The sequence below is a fragment of the Acipenser ruthenus genome, chromosome 11, assembly GCF_902713425.1.
Source record: "Acipenser ruthenus chromosome 11, fAciRut3.2 maternal haplotype, whole genome shotgun sequence".
NCBI lineage: Eukaryota > Metazoa > Chordata > Actinopteri > Acipenseriformes > Acipenseridae > Acipenser > Acipenser ruthenus.
In genome coordinates this window covers 21,751,885-21,774,208 of record NC_081199.1, presented here as the reverse complement: position 1 = coordinate 21,774,208, position 22,324 = coordinate 21,751,885, and the positions used below count along the sequence as shown (strand labels likewise).

Sequence of the window (22,324 nt, the reverse complement as noted above, 5' to 3'; positions counted from 1 at the left end):
ATTCTATTAACATTTTTTAAAATCTCAAATTCAACAAGTTAAACAGGAAATTGTTCAGATTTCTGAACTTGAAAAATAACTAGAGAACAATGTTACTAATGAAGTAAGAAATGGATTTTAAAACCTAAAAACCTTGAATTTTACGACTGTGCAAGTTGGTAAGAGCTCCATGCGTTACAGTACATACATAGATAATATCCAATTCAAAGGATACACAGTGGCAACAAGAACAATAATAAAGAGAACGGTGATTCCCTGACCAATAGTCTAAAATCACGATAAGCTAAAAGGGAAGTGTGACTTGTGTTTCATTATAGCTCTATGTACCCTTGTTTTTTCATTGGGTTTCTACTTTCAGTTCTTTCCCAGGAGTGCACCAAAATCAATGTGAACACCTGTAAAGACTGCATCACCTCTGGTGCACTATGTGCCTGGTGTAAACAAAAGGTAAGGGCAACTTACTTAGACCTGTGGAAAGGCAAGACCACTATTTAAAGCAGAGCTGTCCAGCACGTGGCTCTTGTGTCACATGGCTCACTGAGCTCCACAATATGGCTCATTGGCCCTGAATATCAAAAGTGTCTTCCGACAGTCCAAAACTCGCTGTGTCCATCTGTCTTAACCCGACTTATCCCGAACGTTGTTTCCATCACAAAATGAAACACTTTTCTGCTGTTTTCCGACAGGTGGAATGGGTGCAATTTACATAAAGGTGGCGGAATAACTATCCTGTATTTAAATGAGACACATACATGTTAGTGATGCAAATTGCAGTTTTTATGTCATTTCAGGATTTCAATCAATGGACAGGTGGGATTGAAAGGTAGTAAAGGCGGAGAAAAACAAAACAGGCGTGTGTTTCAGGAGATAGAGAGCAAGAAGAGAAGACACATTTAATAGAACATAATAATAAAGCAAGTTCATGTAGCACTTGCTCTACTGTAAGGTTCAAACAGGTGGCCCACTGACGATATACCCCCCGTGGGGTATACCTTCGGCATCATCTGCGATTCCATACTGGAATTTATTTCAGCACAGAGCCTGTTTGAAATATGTTCTTGCCTCCTTAGGACTCTTTGAAACAGGCAGAACCATTTTAGATGGAAAATACTCAATCTGACCACCTTAACCCTTTAGATATTTGCATGGGGGGTATGTTAATTAGGTACCCACTTAATTTGCATAACAGTCCTCATACTGTCGGAATTGGGGTTTTGCCACTACTCTCATCCTTCCTGGCCATTTTTTATTTTTCGGAACACTGCCACAAAAGGCCTCCCCAACAGTCGGAAAAGCTTTGATATTCAGGGCCATTATGTTTAAAGTTGAAATAAAGTGTCCAATTCAAGGTTACGTTTGAAAAGGCATCAAGGACAATCTGTAAAAGTGAAAAGACAAAACCTGAAAATCAGTACCCCCAATTTCAGATTATCCTAACTTCATTGCACATACTGTTGTTTTGAGAAACCCTAAAAAAACATCAGATTTAAAACAAATGGTATTTGGATGGAATAGGAAGCAATGATAAATAAAATGAAATGTGGTTATGTTTTTCCAGGCCTTAGTGAGTCTGATCGAAAAAACAAAATACAATTTTCAATCTGCAAAAATTAAACAGTTTCATTTGGTCCCTTAAACCAACTATACAATGAAGTGTCAATATAATACTGCACATCAGTAAAATTTGGATGCGGTCATCTTAAGCCGCATTCACACATACGGCCACCACTTTAGACTAAACTGCAATCTTACAGGTAACTTACTGCAGAGCTTTTTTTGTAAGGGGTGCTACAAACTGAAGGTAGGACCTCGCGATTTTTTGTAGGACAGGTGCCACCAGATGTCATAGTGTTCTGGCAGCCCTGGGTATTTGGGCCACTTGGAAGAGAGACTCAGTAACATGTATGTGCTTGTCTTCTGAACAGAATTTTACAAACAAAGGGGAGCCAGATTCAGCTCGCTGTGACACCAAGGAACAACTGGAGAAAAGAGGTTGCACAGAGACCAACATTATCAGTCCTGACAGTGTTTTTACTCCAAGTATGGATAGCCCCCTTAAAAGCGGCAGCCACCCAATTCAGTTGGCACCACAGCAAATAAATCTGGATCTTAGGCCTGGTATGTCATTATTTTTCCATTAAACCAATTTAAAAAAGGAAAGTATACTTTTTGATATGGTTGACCTTGCTCTGGCTCCGGAGCCCTGGAGCCAGTTCCGCAGCCTGGAGCTGGAGCGGAGCATGCCAGTTTTTTGAGCTGAGTTCCGGAGCCAGAGCGGAGCTGGAGCTGGATCACTCGAGTGCTGAGGTTCCAGAGCATGGAGCCAGAGCTGAGGTTCCGGAGCATGGAGCCAGAGCTGAGGTTCTGGAGCTGAGCTGTGGATAGCTATTACACCAAATGTAATAGCTATCCACAAAGTGAGTTGTTTGGAACAGAAAGGAATCCAACAGGTCAAACTGCACTTTCAGATCTTGAATGTTTAGCTTCATAGGTGGCTGACTTGGCTTTCCTGAGCAAGGTGTCACTAAAGGTTTGTGTGTGACACACTTGCTGCTTCGCTCACATCATGACTTTGTGCGTTACCAGTGAATTTAGCATGTCTGTGCTCAGGCTGGAGTTTTGTTTTTGGTCACCAAGCTGAACACTCTTTCACAGTCAGCATTACTGTGGAAGATGACCAAAATGCCTAGCGCGGTAACATTTTAGTGATGCCCGAGTCTTTTGTTCTGGACAGAAATATAAAGTTTCCTTCTACAGGATTCCTGCTGATCCAGACAGGAGGGTAAAATGGATTTCAGCGATTAAAAGAGACCCATTCGTTTGTAGTGAGCGCTTCATAAAAAGTTCAATATCAGTAAGCATATATTGGTAGTTCTGATATTACGTTATTATTATTAGTAGAAGTAGTATTAAGTCCCACTTTAACACGCTTACTTGTATGGCCATTTAGGCCATTTTTTTCATAAATATTTAGCTATACAGTTAATCAGGATTACACTTATGCGGGTCGGTGATTCCCAGTCCTTACATAAAAAAAATATTTTACCGTTAACAAAATCCATAATGCTACATTAATGATCGTACTGAACTTCAATATAAAATCACAAACCAGCCGTTTATGACTTGTTTAAAGCACAATGAAACGGCATTTATCTACAATGTATTTGTACGCTACTTGCAAAGTAAACAGAAGCCTTACGTACCTTAACCACATTAACAATGTTAATGCTGTGCTCATTTTTATAAAATCGAATTTTACTGACATCCCTGTATGATAACAGGCGTTTGTGAAAATCGGGACAACAAGCCAAAAACAGAATACTAATCCTAAATATTGTACTATATTATTATAATAAATGTTTATACTTACTCCCTCGCCATTCTCGTAAAATCCTCATTCAGATGTATTTTCTTTTCATGAGATGCAGTTATCTAAACCGAGAACGGTTTTTTTGTTTGTTTTTTTAACGCAATTGGGTTTTTTCCCCAGACAAAAATGAATGCATAACTAATGCATTAATTAAAAAACAAAGGACAGTCTGAAATCAATAATTTCCTCACAAGTCACAGTACTTCACAGTACTGCTAAGAAATAAATAATAATAATAATAATAATAATAATACTTCACACTCCCTCAGGTGTGTCCAAAACTGGCAGTTAAACACAACCGAGTCAGCTCAACAAAACCCTGATAGGCTACAGTAGAATGGCAGTGATTATACAAAGAAACTGGGTGGTAAGAATTTATGTCAGTCAACCCACGATAAGTTTTTTTTTTTTTTAAATGGAGGTCAACTAAACTCAAAAGCTGATTGGTTATTCTATCACGTAACTAAACTCAGAACCTAATCTATCTTGCTTGCCTTGCCCTAAGGCTGGCCGTGCCATTAGATGCAACCCTTTCTCTAACTACAGGCAACATCATAGACGATGAGCGAAATATGGATTACGTATTATTGCGTACCATCTCTGATAAAAGCGAACCCGCGTATTACCAACTCAAAATGCGTAGCGGATACGCAAAATGCATAGAGGTTCCCTTTCAAGTCGAAGACGACCACCAGCATTAAGTATGGGATATTCCCTGCCCTATAGGTAGGTAATACTGAGCTCTCTATATCAGAGCCGCCGAAAGCCCCTTCCTGTGATGACGCACTCGGTCCTGCCTACCGAGGGTACAAAACCGTCACTCACCGGAAGATCTCCCTCTTTTTCCTTCTCAAGACGGTAAGGTAGGACCTCTGTGGCTAGAACTGAGCGTGTTCATAGGAAGAGCCCTCGAGTCGATTCGGGTCGGTTGTATTTCCCTAGCATTCGTGCTGAAAGCTGGCTTGCCGCTTTCCTGGAATCAACGACTCTTGAAAAAGACAGAGTCTTTTATCTTTCTGTCTTTCAGCTGCTCCCCTTGGCGGGCCACTCTCTTTTTTACTGTCTGTCGTATGTGAGCGGCTGTCTGTGCAGTCACCCGCGAGTGAGTTGTCTTTTCCTAAAGAGAGTTACACAAGTATCCTCCTCGGGGCCAGGCCTGGCCGAATCCCCGCTGTCGAGTGACCCAGCCGCGCTCCCTTCCTCAGGGCTAGGTACTGCCGTATCCCCGTCCAAGCGGAACCGCCGGCCGAACCTGACCACTGCGGTGAGTCGGTTCATGTGCGTTCGGTGTACTCTCTCTTTCCTTCCTTCTTATAAAAGTGTAATTTTTGCTGAACAAAAACTTCACCCACCGCGGCTTTGGCCTCTGTCCCCCCCTGGTACACGCTCCGCGCTGACCAGGTGTGTGTGTTGACCACGCGGTCTGGGTACACACTTTGCGTAGCGTCCTCTCCGGTGCTGCGGTACCGCAGCGCACGCATAGCCTGATTCTCTCTTGGATGCAGGCTGCATATTATCCAACGCCAGCGTAGGAGTATAGCGTAACACGGTACTTGGTGTATCCCCAGTACGCAGTGTATGCAGAGCGATATTCACAGTGCACATAGGCCGCAGGTGCTCGTTACTCCTTCCTAGTCAAGTTACGCACAGCGCGCAGGGTACGCAGTCTATGCTCCCACTGCGCAAGGCGTCTAGAACATTCGAGGCAGGCAGTGCTGTGCACGTTGCGCTCGTTCTAAAGTGCAGTTACGCACAGTGCGCATGGTACGCAGTTCACGCAGTGTACGGTACCCATTGCGCAAGGCGTTTGGAACGCTCGAGGCAAGCAGTGCGGTGCACGTTGCGCTCGTTGCGTAAGTACTGCTCTACTAGCGCATAGCTTGTGGTGCTGCACGGTAATACCAGTGCGTACTGTGCTCAGCTCAAGCGCTGCATGCGGTGTACATATTACACGGTGCAGGCGTAGTTGGTTGTACACTAGTGCCCATACGCTGCGTAGTACACGGTGCACTTGTGCCCACGGTACCCGGCGCAGGGTAAGCGGTGTTAATAGCCTTAGCTGTAGCGCAAGCGAATTTTACACTGTGTTAGTACCTGTGGGTCAAACGCAGTGAAAGCAGTGCTTAGTGCTATGCACAAGCCAAACGTCCTGTCTCAGGACTCTCTGCCTAGCATCTCGAATGCAGTACACAGTGCGCTTGGGACGCACAGGTTATTGCGTAAGCACTGCTCAACCTGGCACATAGCTCACTGTGCTGCAAAGTATCTGTGAAAACAGGATACTCGATGGGCACGGGGCTCAGCATACCTTGCTGTAAAGCTAGTGAGTGGACACACTACGTTAACACTTACCAGTGTTCAACGTAGTGCGAGCAGTGCCTCAGTGCTAATGCACAAAGTCAGCACCATATCGGGGTTCTTCCCTGTACGGCCTGCGACGCATCATACCCACAGGACGTATGGTGCTCGGTAGGGAGGTGCTTAGTACATCAGGGCGCATAGCGCCCTTGGGTGCTCGATGCACGAGGTGCCTCATTGCCTTCTGCCTGTAGAAGGTTCTTCACTCCGCGGTAAGCTACGCGCTGCCCCGGTCGTGTGACTGCACGTAGTCCAGGCTAGACACCCCTGTCCAGTTACTACGCTGTGTTTACTCTTTTATTCTTCGTAACAGCCTACATCGCTTTGCGATTGCAGTATGCTGAAAGCCTTACAGCGATCGCTGTTTTCTGCTTTCCTCTGCTATTAAGTCGCCCTGGATAAGGGCGTCTGCTAAGGAATAAAATAATAATAATGTTGCAGTTAAAAGAAAAAGAGACATGTGTTCCTCCACCGGGCCCCGCTGTGGAATTGACTCTGCTGGACTGCCTCAGCCCACCCTCTCGGTGCGCTTAAAATATTCAGTTCACCCGAGTTGCCGTGGTGTCTGCTTTATTACCCTCACAGCTTGCTGTTGTGTGCGTGTATGTGTGGTTTTATTTCACTGCCTTGCGGTTTTTTTTTTGGTTTTTTTTTAAATAATAATAATAATAAAAAACGATACAATCGCGATTCCTCCATCGGGACCCAGCTATGCTGAGCCCCGCTATCGAGATGCTTACGCCGGCTTGTTTCAGCCCGCCTACTCGGTGGGCTGGTAAAAACAAAACAAAATCACAGCTTGCGTGGAGTTTATATTTTCGTTTCCTTACTGCCTTGCAGTTTAGAAATAATATCGCGTTATTTCCACCGGGACCCAGCGCTGCTGGCCCCACTGTTGAGTGGCTTCTGCTGGCTTGTCTCAGCCCGTCTACTCGGTGCGCTGTTTAAAAGCAGTCACACGCGCTGCCGTGGTGACTGCTATTTTACACTCACAACCTTGCTGTTGTGTGTGTGTATTTTGCAGTTAAAAAAAAAAAAAAAAAGTATTATGATATCAACCGGCAGCTCTGCTGAGCCCCGCTGTTGAGATGCTTATGCCGGCTTGCTTCAGCCTGCATACTCGGTGGGCTGGAAAAACAAAACAAAATCAGTTAACCGCGTTGCCGCGGTGACTGATATTTTTACCCACACAGCTTCTGTGGTGTGTGTGCGCATTTGTTTCTTACTGCCCGGCAGTTAGAAATAAATAATAAGCTGATTCTTCCACGGGAACCCAGCTCTGCTGTGTCCCACGGTTGAGTTGAATCCACCGGCTTGTTTCAGGCCGCCTACTCGGCACGCTTGGTCACCCGCCTGGCATGGTGAATGTGTTTCTCCCATAGCCGAATGGCTGGGTAAAAGCCTGTATGTTCCTATTACTGCCTTTGCAGTTAAAAAGAAATAACAGGTTGCAACATTATTATTATTATCCACGTTATGTGACTGCACGCGGTCCAGGTTATCGCCGCTCTGTACCATGGTGCAGCACCGTGCGCTCCCCTGTACTGCTCTCTGTCTGGGTATCCACCCCGGTGTATGCTATGCGCTACCCCAGGTTGTGTTGACTTCACACGGTTAATGCTGGGCGCCCTCAGTCGGCGCCCTCAGTGTTTAGATGCTCCATGCATCAGTGCTTAGCACCACAGTATGTGAATAACACCTGCACTCGGTTCCCCCGATGCTTCGGTGCACCAGTACTGTATTCTACCTCACTCAGTGTCCTCGGTGCGTCTACACCCTTGGTGCCTGAGTGTTTCAGTACACGGCTGAGCTGTACGCGGCGCTGGGCCTGGCCAGGCAGCAGGCTCAAGCCCTTGCTGTGGCCCTAGCTCAGCCAATAGCGCCAGCCCTGGAGCTGACCCCGCCTGCACCGGTGGTTGCCCCGGATGTTACACGCTGACATCTGCCGTACTCGCCAGGCTGTCTGGCCGGGCGAATGGTTTATCACACTGGACTGAAAGAACGCGGATTCCACGTTGCTATACGTCTAGTGCACAGGAAGTATCTCCGCTTCACCTTACAGGGGAGCGTCCTGAGTTTTCTGTGCTGTGGTTCAACCTCTCCTTAGCCCCTGCACGTTTCAAAGTGCATGAATGCCATCCTAGCTCCCTTGCGGCTGAAAGTGATCAGGGTGATGAATTAGCTGAACGACTGGTTGATCTGCCCAGACGCAGGAAGGAGCAGTGGCCCACAGAGTGCAAGCCTACCTGTCGGACGACAGAGTGGCTGCCATTTGCAACTGTCTGGCCCTGTTCAACAAGGGTTCACAGTATAATTGGTGTTGTGTTAAAAACTATTGGGTCTGATGGCCTCGGCTTCATCACCCACCCAACTAGGGTTACTCCACAAGCGCCCGATCCAAGTGTGGCTCAGTGCCTTAGGCTGCACCCCAAGCGCGACAGACACCGTCAGCTGACCGTGTCTCACCTAGGCTGGGACGCCCTATGCTGGTGGAAGCAAACCTCTCTTCTGAGCGAAGGCGCAAGCATAGGAGTGATACACAACTGTCAATTGGTGATGATAGATGCACCCAACTCTGGTTGGGGGGCCAGTCTGGGCAGGTGGAGGAGTTCGCGGACCCTGGTCATATCGCTGGACATAATGCATGGGAACTGAAGACAGCCTTCCTCTTAGTTATCACCTCCGTAAAGCGGATCAGTGAGCTGCAGGTGCTGTCTGTGCACAGCTCCTGCATGCGCGTGTGGGAGGATGGAAGCGGAGTGTCACTTGTGCACAGCCTTCTTCAACTCACAAAGATTCTCAATCGGATGTAGATCGGGACTTTGACTAGGCCATTCTAGAACCTTGATTTTATTCTTCTTTAACCATTCTGAAGTAGATTTTGATGTGTGCTTTGGATCGTTGTTGTGTTGCAACGTCCAGTTGCGCTTTAAACCAAGTTTTACAGCAGAGGGTTTCAGATGGTTTGCCAATACCTTTTGGTATGCTATGGAATCCATTTTACCATGTATTGGAACTAAATTTCCTGTGCCATTAGAGGAAAAACAGCCCCATAGAAGGATATTACCACCTCCATGCTTGACAGTCAGTATGGTGCGCTTTTCTTTGTACACCTCACCAGACTTTCTTCCTGAAAATGATTACACAGATAGATCAGTTGGATGTGACGGTCCTGGGCCGGTGTGGTGACCCTCTGCCTTCCAGGATGTGGCCTGTCCCTCACAGAGCCGGTTTCCTGGTTTATCTGGACTAGTCTGCTGATTGAAGCAGAATATCTCATTCTCCGGGCAACTTCTCTCACAGTCAGGCCGCCTTCAATCATGCCGATAGCAACCAGGCGATCTTCATTACTCAAGCAAGGCATGGTCATATCTTTTGCTGTTCTTGCGTTAATTAAAATCATGTCTTTTAGAATGGCTATTTATACAGATTCTTAATCAACTCATTTTGGCAATTTTAACTCAACTCAAATACTAAACACTGAGCGCCTGGCGTTTTTATGAAATCACATGACTCAGTATTTTGTTATCCCAAGAAAAATACTACTCAAACAATCAACAAATCTGCTCACTATTTAAAATGTAAATAACATTATGTTTGTGCCCAATGAGCTATTGATGTAAAACTAAGACTGTTGCATTTTCATTGTGCATCAGTGTGTTTGTGTGTTTGTGTATATATATACAGTGCCTTGCGAAAGTATTCGGCCCCCTTGAACTTTGCGACCTTTTGCCACATTTCAGGCTTCAAACATAAAGATATGAAACTGTAATTTTTTGTGAAGAATCAACAACAAGTGGGACACAATCATGAAGTGGAACGAAATTTATTGGATATTTCAAACTTTTTTAACAAATAAAAAACTGAAAAATTGGGCGTGCAAAATTATTCAGCCCCTTTACTTTCAGTGCAGAAAACTCTCTCCAGAAGTTCAGTGAGGATCTCTGAATGATCCAATGTTGGCCTAAATGACTAATGATGATAAATAGAATCCACCTGTGTGTAATCAAGTCTCTGTATAAATGCACCTGCACTGTGATAGTCTCAGAGGTCCGTTTAAAGCGCAGAGAGCATCATGAAGAACAAGGAACACACCAGGCAGGTCCGAGATACTGTTGTGGAGAAGTTTAAAGGCGGATTTGGATACAAAAAGATTTCCCAAGCTTTAAACATCCCAAGGAGCACTGTGCAAGCGATAATATTGAAATGGAAGGAGTATCAGACCACTGCAAATCTACCAAGACCTGGCCGTCCCTCTAAACTTTCAGCTCATACAAGGAGAAGACTGATCAGAGATGCAGCCAAGAGGCCCATGATCACTCTGGATGAACTGCAGAGATCTACAGCTGAGGTGGGAGACTCTGTCCATAGGACAACAATCAGTCGTATACTGCACAAATCTGGCCTTTATGGAAGAGTGGCAAGAAGAAAGCCATTTTTAAAGATATCCATAAAAAGTGTCGTTTACAGTTTGCCACAAGCCACCTGGGAGACACACCAAACATGTGGAAGAAGGTGCTCTGGTCAGATGAAACCAAAATCGAACTTTTTGGCAACAATGCAAAACGTCATGTTTGGCGTAAAAGCAACACAGCTCATCACCCTGAACACACCATCCCCACTGTCAAACATGGTGGTGGCAGCATCATGGTTTGGGCCTGCTTTTCTTCAGCAGGGACAGGGAAGATGGTTAAAATTGATGGGAAGATGGATGGAGCCAAATACAGGACCATTCTGGAAGAAAACCTGATGGAGTCTGCAAAAGACCTGAGACTGGGACAGAGATTTGTCTTCCAACAAGACAATAATCAAAAACATAAAGCTAAATCTACAATGGAATGGTTCACAAATAAACATATCCAGGTGTTAGAATGGCCAAGTCAAAGTCCAGACCTGAATCCAATCGAGAATCTGTGGAAAGAACTGAAAACTGCTGTTCACAAATGCTCTCCATCCAACCTCACTGAGCTCGAGCTGTTTTGCAAGGAGGAATGGGCAAAAATTTCAGTCTCTCGATGTGCAAAACTGATAGAGACATACCCCAAGCGACTTACAGCTGTAATCGCAGCAAAAGGTGGCGCTACAAAGTATTAACTTAAGGGGGCTGAATAATTTTGCACGCCCAATTTTTCAGTTTTTTATTTGTTAAAAAAGTTTGAAATATCCAATAAATTTCGTTTCACTTCATGATTGTGTCCCACTTGTTGTTGATTCTTCACAAAAAATTACAGTTTCATATCTTTATGTTTGAAGCCTGAAATGTGGCAAAAGGTCGCAAAGTTCAAGGGGGCCGAATACTTTCGCAAGGCACTGTATATATATATATAGTAATATGAAATGTAAGACACACTAGATACTGTACTTTATAGAACTGATTCTATCCATGTAACATTATTTATTATACTGCTGGAACAAACAAGGTATTTTCACATTCAGATTTCTGTTTAGGATTCCGATATGTATTATTTTATTATTAATTTCTTAGCAGACGCCCTTATCCAGGGCGACTTACAATTGTTACAAAATATCACATTGCATTAGAAAATATCACACTACAAGTTATCACATTATAAAATATCATAATACAGATAAGAGCAGTTATGAAAGTACAATAAGATCAAATTCAAGTAAGAGCAAAATAAAGAATACAGTAAATTAGCAAGCAAGAGCGAGTTTGACTGAGAGTAGTTAAAACTTATAGTAAATATTTGCTTATATGAGTAAAGTCCAGTAAGAACACGTAGTAAGTATGATAAATGGATGAGAATGATTTCAAATAAGAGCAATTACAAAAAAAGTGGGTACAATTACCTATAAGAGTAAAATCAAATACAAGATACAGTAAGTAGTTATAGTTAGGAGCAGTAGTTGAATGCGGTAAGGTATGGAGCAGTTCAGTGCGAGTACAAGCTGATGCAAGTACTGGTAAATTTGGGTGCCATATAGTCCAGTATATTCGAGAGTTGTGATGTTTACAGATGCTGTCTGAACAGGTGTGTCTTGAGGAGGCGCCGGAAGGTGGTCAGAAAGGTCAAGACAGCGATAGGCGAGTACAAGAGTTTTGAATTGGATGCAAGCAGGGATAAGAAGACAGAGAGTGGAGTAGCATGGGAGAAACGAGAAAAGGCAGATGAGATGGAGCGGACGGGTAGCAGAGGCAGGAATGCCGGCCAGGAGGGAGTTGCAGTAGTCAAGGCGGGACAGTACCAGGGCCTGAAGAGGAAGAGGGGGGAAGAAAAGGAGGTCTGATTTGGAGAGGCTGAGTTTGAGATGACGCAAATGCATCCAGGAGATGGCCAAGAGAGAGATATGGGAGGAAATGTCGGAGTCAGAGGGGGGAAAGGAGAGGAAGATCTGGGCATCATCAGCATAGAAGTGATACGAGGAGCCATGGGAGGAGATGAGGGGACCCAGGGAGCGGGTGTAGAAAGAAAATATTTGTTAATTTGCAAAACATTATCAAAGTCATTATATGTAACACTATCAAAGCTGAAAAATATACCAGAATTAAGAAAGGCCTGACTTTACCCTCGTGAATTAATTACAAAACAAAGGATGCCATACAGCAGTTACAGTTAGAAAAATACGTGTGCATTTCAGGTAAAAACATATTTTTTAATAATCCCTGCCATTGCAACTTCACATGTGTGTAGAGATCACTATTTGGCAGCTAGTGTTGCATGTGCAGCCTAATCTGGACTTGTTTTATTGACAGCCAGAAATAAATAGGGGACCAAGAGTGGCAGTGTTGATCTGCTGTTTTTTATATATATAGAAATCCCACACAGTGCTATTTTTCCTATTGCTAATTTATAAACTGTTGCCAACTTCAGGCAAGGTGGTAAATAGGTGCAAGACAAAACAGGTCACGATACGTAGTTCTTGTTTCTGTCAACTGTGCCATTACTGACTGACAGACCTTTTTTCCCCTTCAAATACATGTAAATTATTATGTTTTCATATATTAGTCCCAGCAGTCAATTATTATACATATTTTTTTCCTTATTGAAATGTATTTTACTGTACAGTTAATTGCATTGCATATTATCATTACACCAAGACTGAGAAAATGTATCATAAAAAACTAAAAATAATAATAATGACTACAGGTCTCAAAATGTTACAACCCTCCTAGAATTATTATGAAAACATATTTAAGCAATCAATTAAAAAAAATATATATATTATATATAGAGTCAGCCTGGAGCTGGAGCAGGGGGTCTCTATCAAGTCTGGAGCAGGGGGTCTCCATCAGCTCTGGAGCAGGGGATCTCCATCAGCTCTGGAGCTGGAGCAGGGGGTCTCCATCAGCTCTGGAGCTGGAGCAGGGGATCTCCATCAGCTCTGGTGCCAGCCTGGAGCAGGGGGTCTCCATCAGCTCTGGAGCTGGAGCAGGGGATCTCCATCAGCTCTGGTGCCAGCCTGGAGCAGGGGGTCTCCATCAGCTCTGGAGCTGGAGCAGGGGATCTCCATCAGCGACCATGACATCTTTAGAATACATGGTTAATATACTAATATGAAATATGACTTATCACACAAAGTGTCTACTTTGCATTTCCAGTACCTGTTTCTCGTTGTAATCAATCATGTCAGTATTCCCGAGAATTAATTCAACTTCCCATTCAATACAGGAATCCAACATTCCAGTACTTAATTTATCAAATTAGTTTTACCGTGTTAATTTAGTTTAGATGTGATGTACCAAACTAATAATATGTTATCAACCTCAGTTGATTATATATTCAAAATGGGGCAATGATCAAATTATCTGCATTTACGAAGCAACTCCTTTGAGTTGCACTTTTCAACAAACTAAATACATTTCTTACGCACTCTAAAACAGGAAGTTACATTCTATTCCTAGAACAGTTTATACACTTAACTTGACAACATTTGCTTCAGTTACTTACTCGAGTCATAATGTATCTAATATTAGATATGTTGAATACTTATCGATTTCCATATAAAGAAGTCAATCTGTGTTGATGAACACTGCAGCTTTTTGGATCTGAAGTTCCAATGAAGACGGTACTTTGTTGTACGCATTGTATTGCGTAGGCTCACAATAAACACATAGTTCTTTTCAAATGGAGATCAGCTTGTTGATCTCCATGTCTTGCAGCATTATAGTTGTTGTTGGAGGTTTTCCAACTGGAAATAGTTCCGTTGATCAGACGTAACTCAGTTCAGATAATGCATTGCAATTGAAGAGTTATGTAGTTCATAGAAGTGTTCTTGTTGCAGTTCTTCTGTTGGCTAGTACATGACCTTTGGTCCAGCTTCTGGCTGTGCTTCCGTTTACTGACGAAGACGGACACACACGTCCTCCAAAACATGTCGTCAGCTGTCTGCTTCTTTTCACTCTACAGGCCTGCCATGCAGCCACCTCAGAGCTACAGCGTTGGAGGACCATGCAGCTCTGGGCAACTTACAGGCAGACTCGCAGGCGCCGGGCCAGTCTACAGCGGTCGCTGGTGCGCGGTGAGCTGAGAACAGCCTGGCCGACCTAAGCCCTCCCCACCCGGGCGGCACTCAACCAATTGTGCGCCGCCCCCTGGGAACTCCCATCCATGGTCGGCAGTGGAATATTCTGGACTCGAACCAGCGATCCTGCACTCAACGCAGAGTGCCTTTACTGCATGTGCCACTCGGGAACCCCTTATTTAGCAAATATGTGTGCAGCCATTTCCGCTCAGGCAAAAATGACAGCGTTAGTGAACTGCCGCGATAGCGCACGAAAACATGATTTAGAAGTCGGGTCTCATGCGTGGGCTAACGCACATCAAATAGCGAATCATGTGCCCAGCCAATCAAAGCACAGTGGGGTGAGTAAGGTTACAACCAATAAAGATTCAACATTCCCTTTAAGAGCACCTGTGCGTCTGCGATAGTGAACAGAGGGTATTTTGAAAGACAAAACCACACAAAAAAATTAAAATGTCCAGCAGCCCAAGTGAGGAGGATGACAAAGCCCCTCAAGCAAGGCTACAAAATATGTTTTAGCAGCCTGGATGGGGAGAGTGAGTACTTCTGAAATAAAAAACAATGTCTATAAGGCTTTGTCTGACCTGCCTGGGCCTTCAAGTTCAGCATCTGCTTCCCTCAAACCCTGTAATCATTCCTCTGAGGTTCAACATCCGTTACAGACAGCTATGTTATGTAAAACACAAGCAGCCAGGATGATATTGCTAACCTTCTGAGGAGTGTACTGTAGTCTTCCCCCAGAGACATCCAAACATCTGAATCGCATTTTTGGGATTCCAAATGTTTGCTCAATTAAAGTACGATCACATTTAAAGGCACGGTTATTCCTCTGTTTGGCAGGGGTCATGGGATTGAGCAGCGATGTCAGTAGCCACCGCTTCAGTTGATACCTGTTGTACCCAATCAACCAGCCTCTCGGACTGTCACCCCGCTGAAACACAGCTGCCATCTGTGAATTAGCGAGGATAAACAAGTCGTGAGCAGAGCACGGATAGTTTATATACACATATGATGTAGTTGTTGGCATCACAGATCTTACACTACTTGCACATTTTCAAAATAGGTCCCCTTATGATTTATTTGGAGGTGCTTATTCTGTGTTGGTGCGCGTAGCTGTACATGTGTGCAATCGATGGCTCCCAGGATACCAGGAAACCCATACCTCCCAAGAAAACCCTGATTTGTATTTTGTTCGTGAGAGACAGGGACATGGATGAATTTTCCTGCCCACTAAAGCTGCAGGTACATCTCGCACTGCATATGATACAGCTGACTGGCTCATGCCTGCAGTATAACCCACAGTACATTGAAACAAGTCAGTGGTATAAAATGTTAGTGCAGCGGATACCCTTAGTGCTACAGGCAAACAGTGTGCTCTCCGCATGTCTCCTTCCAGGTCAGCCTGAAGCAGCTGGCAGATATCAGTGATTGTTTGTCTGTTGAGATGAAATCGCCTCATACATTGTGTGTCAATCAGGCTCAGAAAAGACAGATGACTTCTGAATATCTGGGGACGTCTCCTCCTTCTCCTCTCTCCTTTGTCTGGCCACTTATTAATCCAGTGCACACTCCATATTTCTTTTCTTTTTTTCTCTCTCTCTTTGGCTGCTTCCCTGGTAGTTTCAGTGGTATTTTATAGTCAATCTTAATTTGTGCACAGTTTTGCGATTGCCATAGGGGGTTGCGAACATCTTGTAACCCCCCCCCCCCCAAAAAAAAGCTGTGCATTCCTGTGTGAGCTGCACATACAGTGCATGGAAAATCAGAAGAAAAAAAAAGGTTGAAGAACAAAATCATTGATGACACATCCCACCTCAAACATGTAAATTGCTGCGTGTTTGTGGCAATGCGCCCCGCCCCTGTGTGCATTTGTGTGTTATATGTTGTATGTTGCGTGCGTGTGTTAATGTTGGTGTATAGAGATTGGTACACGGGATATAAACGGGTCTGTGTTTCACGTGTATTTAAAAAGTGTAGATTTATATTTAGGCACGAGGAGAGCACAAATCACTTCACGTGCTGGTTAAATGTAATATGTGAGCACGGGGTTGCACAGAATTAATTCACGTGCTGGGATTCAAGTGAATAATTAATTAGTAATTGAATCCCAGCACAACAGTATATATAGAGACACGTAGCACTCAGTCGGGGGTTAGGTGTTCGGTGAGTGGAGAACGGGAGAGAGAGAAGGAGAAAGTAAAAGAAAGCAAAAGCAAAAGCGTAAAGATAAGTGTTTTCACTCACCGTGTTTGTTCGTCCCTGTTTGTTAGTGTCTGTCCGTTTTGTTTGTCTTTTTATTTTGGCGTGTAGTGCCGTGTCCCGTGTTTTTGTGTTTAAAACCTTTTATTTTCTGTTTATTAAATGCTGAGCGCGATCACGCGCCCAGCTTATACCAAACCACATCTCTCTGTTTATTTATTTCCTGCATCTGGTCTGACGCCACCCACTCAGGCCGTCTTTGTGACAGTGTTATACCCTAAAAACCTTTAGCAAACATATTTTCAAGAAAAAACTTCCATGTAAATATATTAACATTATTATACTTATAGGATTCTATTCGATGCCTGTTAATGTTTGAATAATGAATACTAATGTTTTTGTATTTTGTACTAATTTCATTAATGGTTCTGTACATACCAATGTAAAAAAATAACCCAACAAAAAACATCCTATCGTTATTTCAGGCAAGCCTACGACTTTCCCTGTGAGGTTCAAGCGTGCTGAGGGATACCCAGTGGACCTCTACTACCTGATGGACCTCTCCTACTCCATGAACGATGATCTGAAAAAAGTGAAAGACCTGGGGACAGATATACTAAAGGCTCTTAAAGCGATCACCCCTTATGCACGAATAGGTACTGTCTACATATATCCATATGTGAATGCTCAGTTGCCACATACTAATTTTGCCACAGAAACCTAACAGACTTCACTGATTTATAAAGGGTTGTGTCAGGAAGGAAGTACCCACAGTATAATTGACCAATGCAGGTGGCCCATATATAGTATGTGTAAATATTTATTTTTATTTTACGGTATTGATTATAGGGCTAATACACTACAAGGCTAGTCAATCAGCTTTCCAAACTGGTTTCCACAGAGACAGCTTGGGGAAGGCAATAGTCAATCCTTAATTGACAACTCTCTGTATAAAAAGTGAGACTGTTTACCAGAAATGTGTGAGAAAGGTAAGGTTGTACAATATTTTCTATACAGTACATATCTGCTATGTGAGTCTCCTCCACAATATACCTACAGGCTCATTCAAACCTAATTAATTAACTTCTTCTTTCCCAGGGTTTGGCTCTTTCGTAGACAAAACGGTTTTGCCATACACAAACACCCACCCAGACAAGCTGAAGAAGCCGTGTCCAGATACTGAACAGCATTGTCAGGCAGCGTTTGGTTACCAGCATGTACTGAGCTTGACGGATGATGAGGCCAAATTTCGGCAGGAGGTCTCGGCTCAGTTCATCTCAGGAAACCTGGACTCACCTGAGGGAGGACTGGATGCCATGATGCAGGCTGCAGTCTGTGGGGTACAGGAGAGGGGTTGTTGATAATAAGTCCCTCTGTGATGTAATGCCATGCTCATAATCAGGCCTTAATTAAAGATTAAGGGACTGTGACTGACATAAGATAATCACAGCCCTACAACTGTTTTTATTCATTTTAATCACACACTCTGGAGATGCCTTTATGCTTTTATTTTTTGGCAAAACAAATGTATTGAGAAGAGGACCTTATCAGTGTATTCCCCTACAAAGACACTGCTAAAGACACTGAAACATGTGTAATCTTTAGTACATATTTTATGATTGAAGTTTTTATCCACATACGTCTGCATAGAAATTTTGCAGTTTACTATGCTTTGCCATGCATTTATTTTCCTTGCTTTACTTTGTTTTTTTACAATGCTTTACCTTGCATGTTTGTGGTTTACTTTCTTTACCTGCTCTACCAAGATTTCATTTAGCTTTTTGTCTTTGTTACTACACTTTGCTATTCTTTTGATGGGTCCCATCATCTAACCTGGCAGGCCCACTTACTGCTGTCTTACAAGACTAATCAATAAGCTAATTTAGTGCATTTTTATTTGTGCAAGAAAAAAATTAAATACAACAATTTTCTGGATACATTCAGAATATTAAAATCATTTCCTTGATGTCTTCCACAGGACAAGATTGGCTGGGGCAACAACACCCGTCTGCTGGTCTACACATCTGATGACGGGTTTCATTTTGCAGGAGATGGCAAACTTGGTTCTATTCTGACTCCCAATGATGGCAAGTGCCATTTGGAGGGAAATCGGTACACCAAAAGCAATGAAATGGTGCGTATATACCAACCAAGTATGTGGCTTGCAGAAATACCAGCCATGCAGAGTTTACCATTGCATATGCTTTTATGTAAAAGTCTTGTCATCTGATAGCATTGAGAAGTGAAACTTGCACTTGAAGCTTCCCTAAGCAGCAGAGAGGGAAGTCAAAAATACAGCAGGAAGATGTTGTACAAAGCTTTCACTGCAGAAACCACAGTATTAATACAAGTAAAATATGTGACAAATACTCTATACAGGACGTGTAGGTTATGGATCAAACTGGTCTTTTATTGAGTTTAGAGTAGACCACTGTTATCCAGAAAATCATCCAACCATATTTTGAAATCCAACCTGATATTTTGGATAAAAGTTTTCTTGATTGTCTTTTGAAATTAAAATAACTAAAATAAAAGTCAATAACCCAATGTAAAAGGGGTCAGATCCTTACAAAGATGTTGTGAGGGACAGAGGTTTACCATTTCAGAGGTTTTTTTTATTTACCATTTCAGGGGCATGTCATTTGGTTGTCTTGTCAACTTGATACATCCTAGTCTTTATAGTGCAGAAAAAAAATGTATCAATTGTACACAGCCTATTAACCCTGACCACTAAGCACCGTCAAGGACTAAAGATTTAAAAAAAACACTCAGCTTTTCCCCAGTGACTCGACCTGGTAAATGAACAAATTCCCCTTATCGAAGGATCCCCTTTATACCTAAATAATCATTCAATTTAACAACTGAGCATCTCTGATGAGCAGTGCCACAAACAGGGTGAGAGTACAGGAATCAAGTCACACTCTTTGCATTCTCACTCTGTTTGACCGACTCCGCTCCAAAAGAGAGTCCTGCAGCAGACACAAATTAGCCAGACAGCAGCTTTGGTGTCTCCATTTCACATTCAAAGAAAATATGGACAACGTTTATTTCCGATCCCATTTTCATTTTTTTCATATATAATGTTTAAAAAAATGACTTTTGGATTATCCAAATTCTGAATAAAGCAGGCACCTGAGAGGGGATGTGATGAACAAACACATTTAATTTCCTTTTTTTTTTTGCACAGGACTATCCATCTGTGGGTCAGTTGGCACTGAAGCTGGATGAAAACAACATCCAGCCAATCTTTGCCGTTACCACGAACATGCAATCTGTGTACAAGGTAACATTTAAAACTGAACAAAACACTGTAGAGGCATTTAAAGAAAAATTACAAACCAGCAACCTTTTTAACAACTTTTCCCTACTAACAAAAATAAATGAAATAGATTTTGGGGTTTGTGGGTCGTCACTGAATGATCATGAGGCAGACACAGAGCATTGGGTGTTGACACGCCGCACAGGCGTGCAGATTTAATAACACAAGTGCTGACACTAGGGTACCAGTAATGGTAGCCCTAGTGTCACATTTAATACAGAAAACAAAACAAAGCTAAAAAATAAGTTTGCCACACAAGGCAAGCGCTAGTCCCACAAAAAGAAACGTCCCACTCCAGGGCTGGAGTGCACCAATAGGACGTACGCCTGACTTTTAGCTACGTCAGATTTAAAAACAGAAATAAACGAAAGAGAGCTTAACTTTATGGTGAGTCACAATTGCAATTTGTGTGCACGTTCAAGATTTCCATATTTACTATTGCAATTGTATTCATTATCACGTGCGATACTTGGCATATTATGACGAGCACTAAATGTAGTGCTTCACACTATGGTAATCAGAATGAATATGTGATTTTTATTGTAATACATGCTGATGTGTTTAAATGAATAATGAGATGAGCTGTAGTCACATGGTATTTACTAAAGGATGTTAATTTTAGTGCATACATTATTATTTATTTCTTAGCAGACACCCTTATCCAGGGCGACTTACAATTGTTACAAGATATCACATTATTTTTACATACAATTACATTATTTTTTTTACATACAATTACCATTTATACAGTTGGGTTTTTACTGGAGCAATCTAGGTAAAGTACCTTGCTCAAGGGTACAACAGCAGTGTCTCTCACCGGGGATTGAACTCACAACCCTCCGGTCAGGAGTCCAGAACCCTAACCACTACTCCACACTGCTGCATAAGGAAAGTAGGCTTTAACCACCGACAGGCACGCTATTTAAACCTTTTTCTGGCCTGAAAACTAGTGATGTGCAGTTCAATTCTTTTTACTGACTCGATTTGTTGGATTCATTCAGTTTAGTGAATAAATTCAACAGATTTGTTTGTTTTGATTCACTGATTCACCAACGTGAAACAAATACATCTTGCTGAATTACTTAGTTATGAAAAGTTATGAAAATTTGTTTGAACGGAAAAATCTGGCAGCAAGTGCCATTGAAGTTAAGACTATTCACTTGGTGGGCCGCACTGTAATAAATAAATAAATTATATATATATATATATATATATATATATATATATATATATATATATATATATATATATAATCGTAATGTACGTGAAAATGTCTGTATCAATGCTATGTATGCCAATATACTACTTTACACAAAACACATTACCCCCCGCTGCATGAGTCCTAGTCATCAATAAGTATGCAGGCATGGTTTCAATCAATTAATCAACATATTACTTAATGTATTTTATAGTATGGAAATAGGCAGATATAACGAGAAGCAGCTTTCCAAGAACACTGACAAAAAACTCAATATGACAAATGTAAATATAAATGTAATATAATGGCAAACAGAAGAGTATTTTACTTTCAATGGAAATCCCAAACAGTAAAACAAACAAAAAAAAAAGATGTCAGAGTATATAATGCGAAGTCTCAATATTTAACTTATATTCCAAAATATAATGTTAACAGCGCTGAGAAAAAAGATACTGGCAAGCTGTGAAAATGCAAAATAATAAATAGTACCACTATGAAATGTACCTTTTTATGACTTCTGTCTGGACACTTGATAACAATGCTCATTACGTGTTCTAATTCTGCAACTTTTCCACATAATGCCTGATGATGCAGACTCCACTCTTTTGTCCAGTCATATATGGTGCACCCTCTGTTGTAATCCCAGTTAGTTTAATCCAATGTGTTTCTGCACTTTCCATGGCTTCTTGAAATAAAAAAAGACCTTTCCTGTGGTTGTGTTGTTCATGGAATCCACAGCACTTAAATTTTTTCTTCTCATTGTCAGAAAAACCTTTAGTTGAGACTCCATAGCTTCTTTCATTTCCAGTAAACTCAAATACATTGCTTTGTGCAACATGTCATAGTGACATTGTATGTTATAATCTTTCATAACTGCAACCGTTGCACTGAAAATCAGGCCTATTGCCTTACTGTCAAAATTATTAATTGAACAAATAATCATCTGGCTAACAATTTTGGAATCTTCTGTGTTCCGCCTCCACCTTTTTCTTCCGTGACATCTCCATCTACTTTTTGGGTACTGATTTTAAATTTTCACAAAGTAAAATAAATAGTTTAAACAAGCCTTCGCTTCACTATCCTAATCAAAATGATGTGTTCTGTGCTGTTACACATGTGCGTGAGGAAACAGATCCTGTGTGCTATTTGATTGGCTATTTTACTACCTCTGTGAGTTGTAATTGGCATAATGGGAATGTCACTCATACAATGCAGACTGCACATGTTGAATATGCATGTGTGGCAAAGTGGTTAACAGTGTGCAGATGCAGTTGATCAATAATCAGACAAACAACGATAATCCAGGTGCAATGAAGGTTTAATTGTATAATCCAATGCCTGATGGCTAACAGCAGTAAACAATAACAATGTTAATGAAGCAATACAGCGGCGTGTG

At 42.2% G+C, this 22,324-nt stretch overlaps 1 protein-coding gene across 2 annotated transcripts in view; it reads left to right on the top strand.

The window, feature by feature from the left end:
* The window catches only part of LOC117426980 (integrin beta-2-like), a 78,585-nt gene that overhangs the window by 26,650 nt on the left and 29,611 nt on the right, over nucleotides 1–22,324 (top strand). For both annotated transcript variants that reach the window (XM_034045270.3, XM_059033445.1), the window contains exons 3-8: nucleotides 359–447; nucleotides 1,926–2,118; nucleotides 16,897–17,067; nucleotides 17,510–17,751; nucleotides 18,390–18,545; nucleotides 19,599–19,694. In XM_034045270.3, the coding sequence (XP_033901161.2) occupies nucleotides 359–447; nucleotides 1,926–2,118; nucleotides 16,897–17,067; nucleotides 17,510–17,751; nucleotides 18,390–18,545; nucleotides 19,599–19,694 (947 nt within the window). The remainder of the gene's footprint in view (nucleotides 1–358; nucleotides 448–1,925; nucleotides 2,119–16,896; nucleotides 17,068–17,509; nucleotides 17,752–18,389; nucleotides 18,546–19,598; nucleotides 19,695–22,324) is intronic.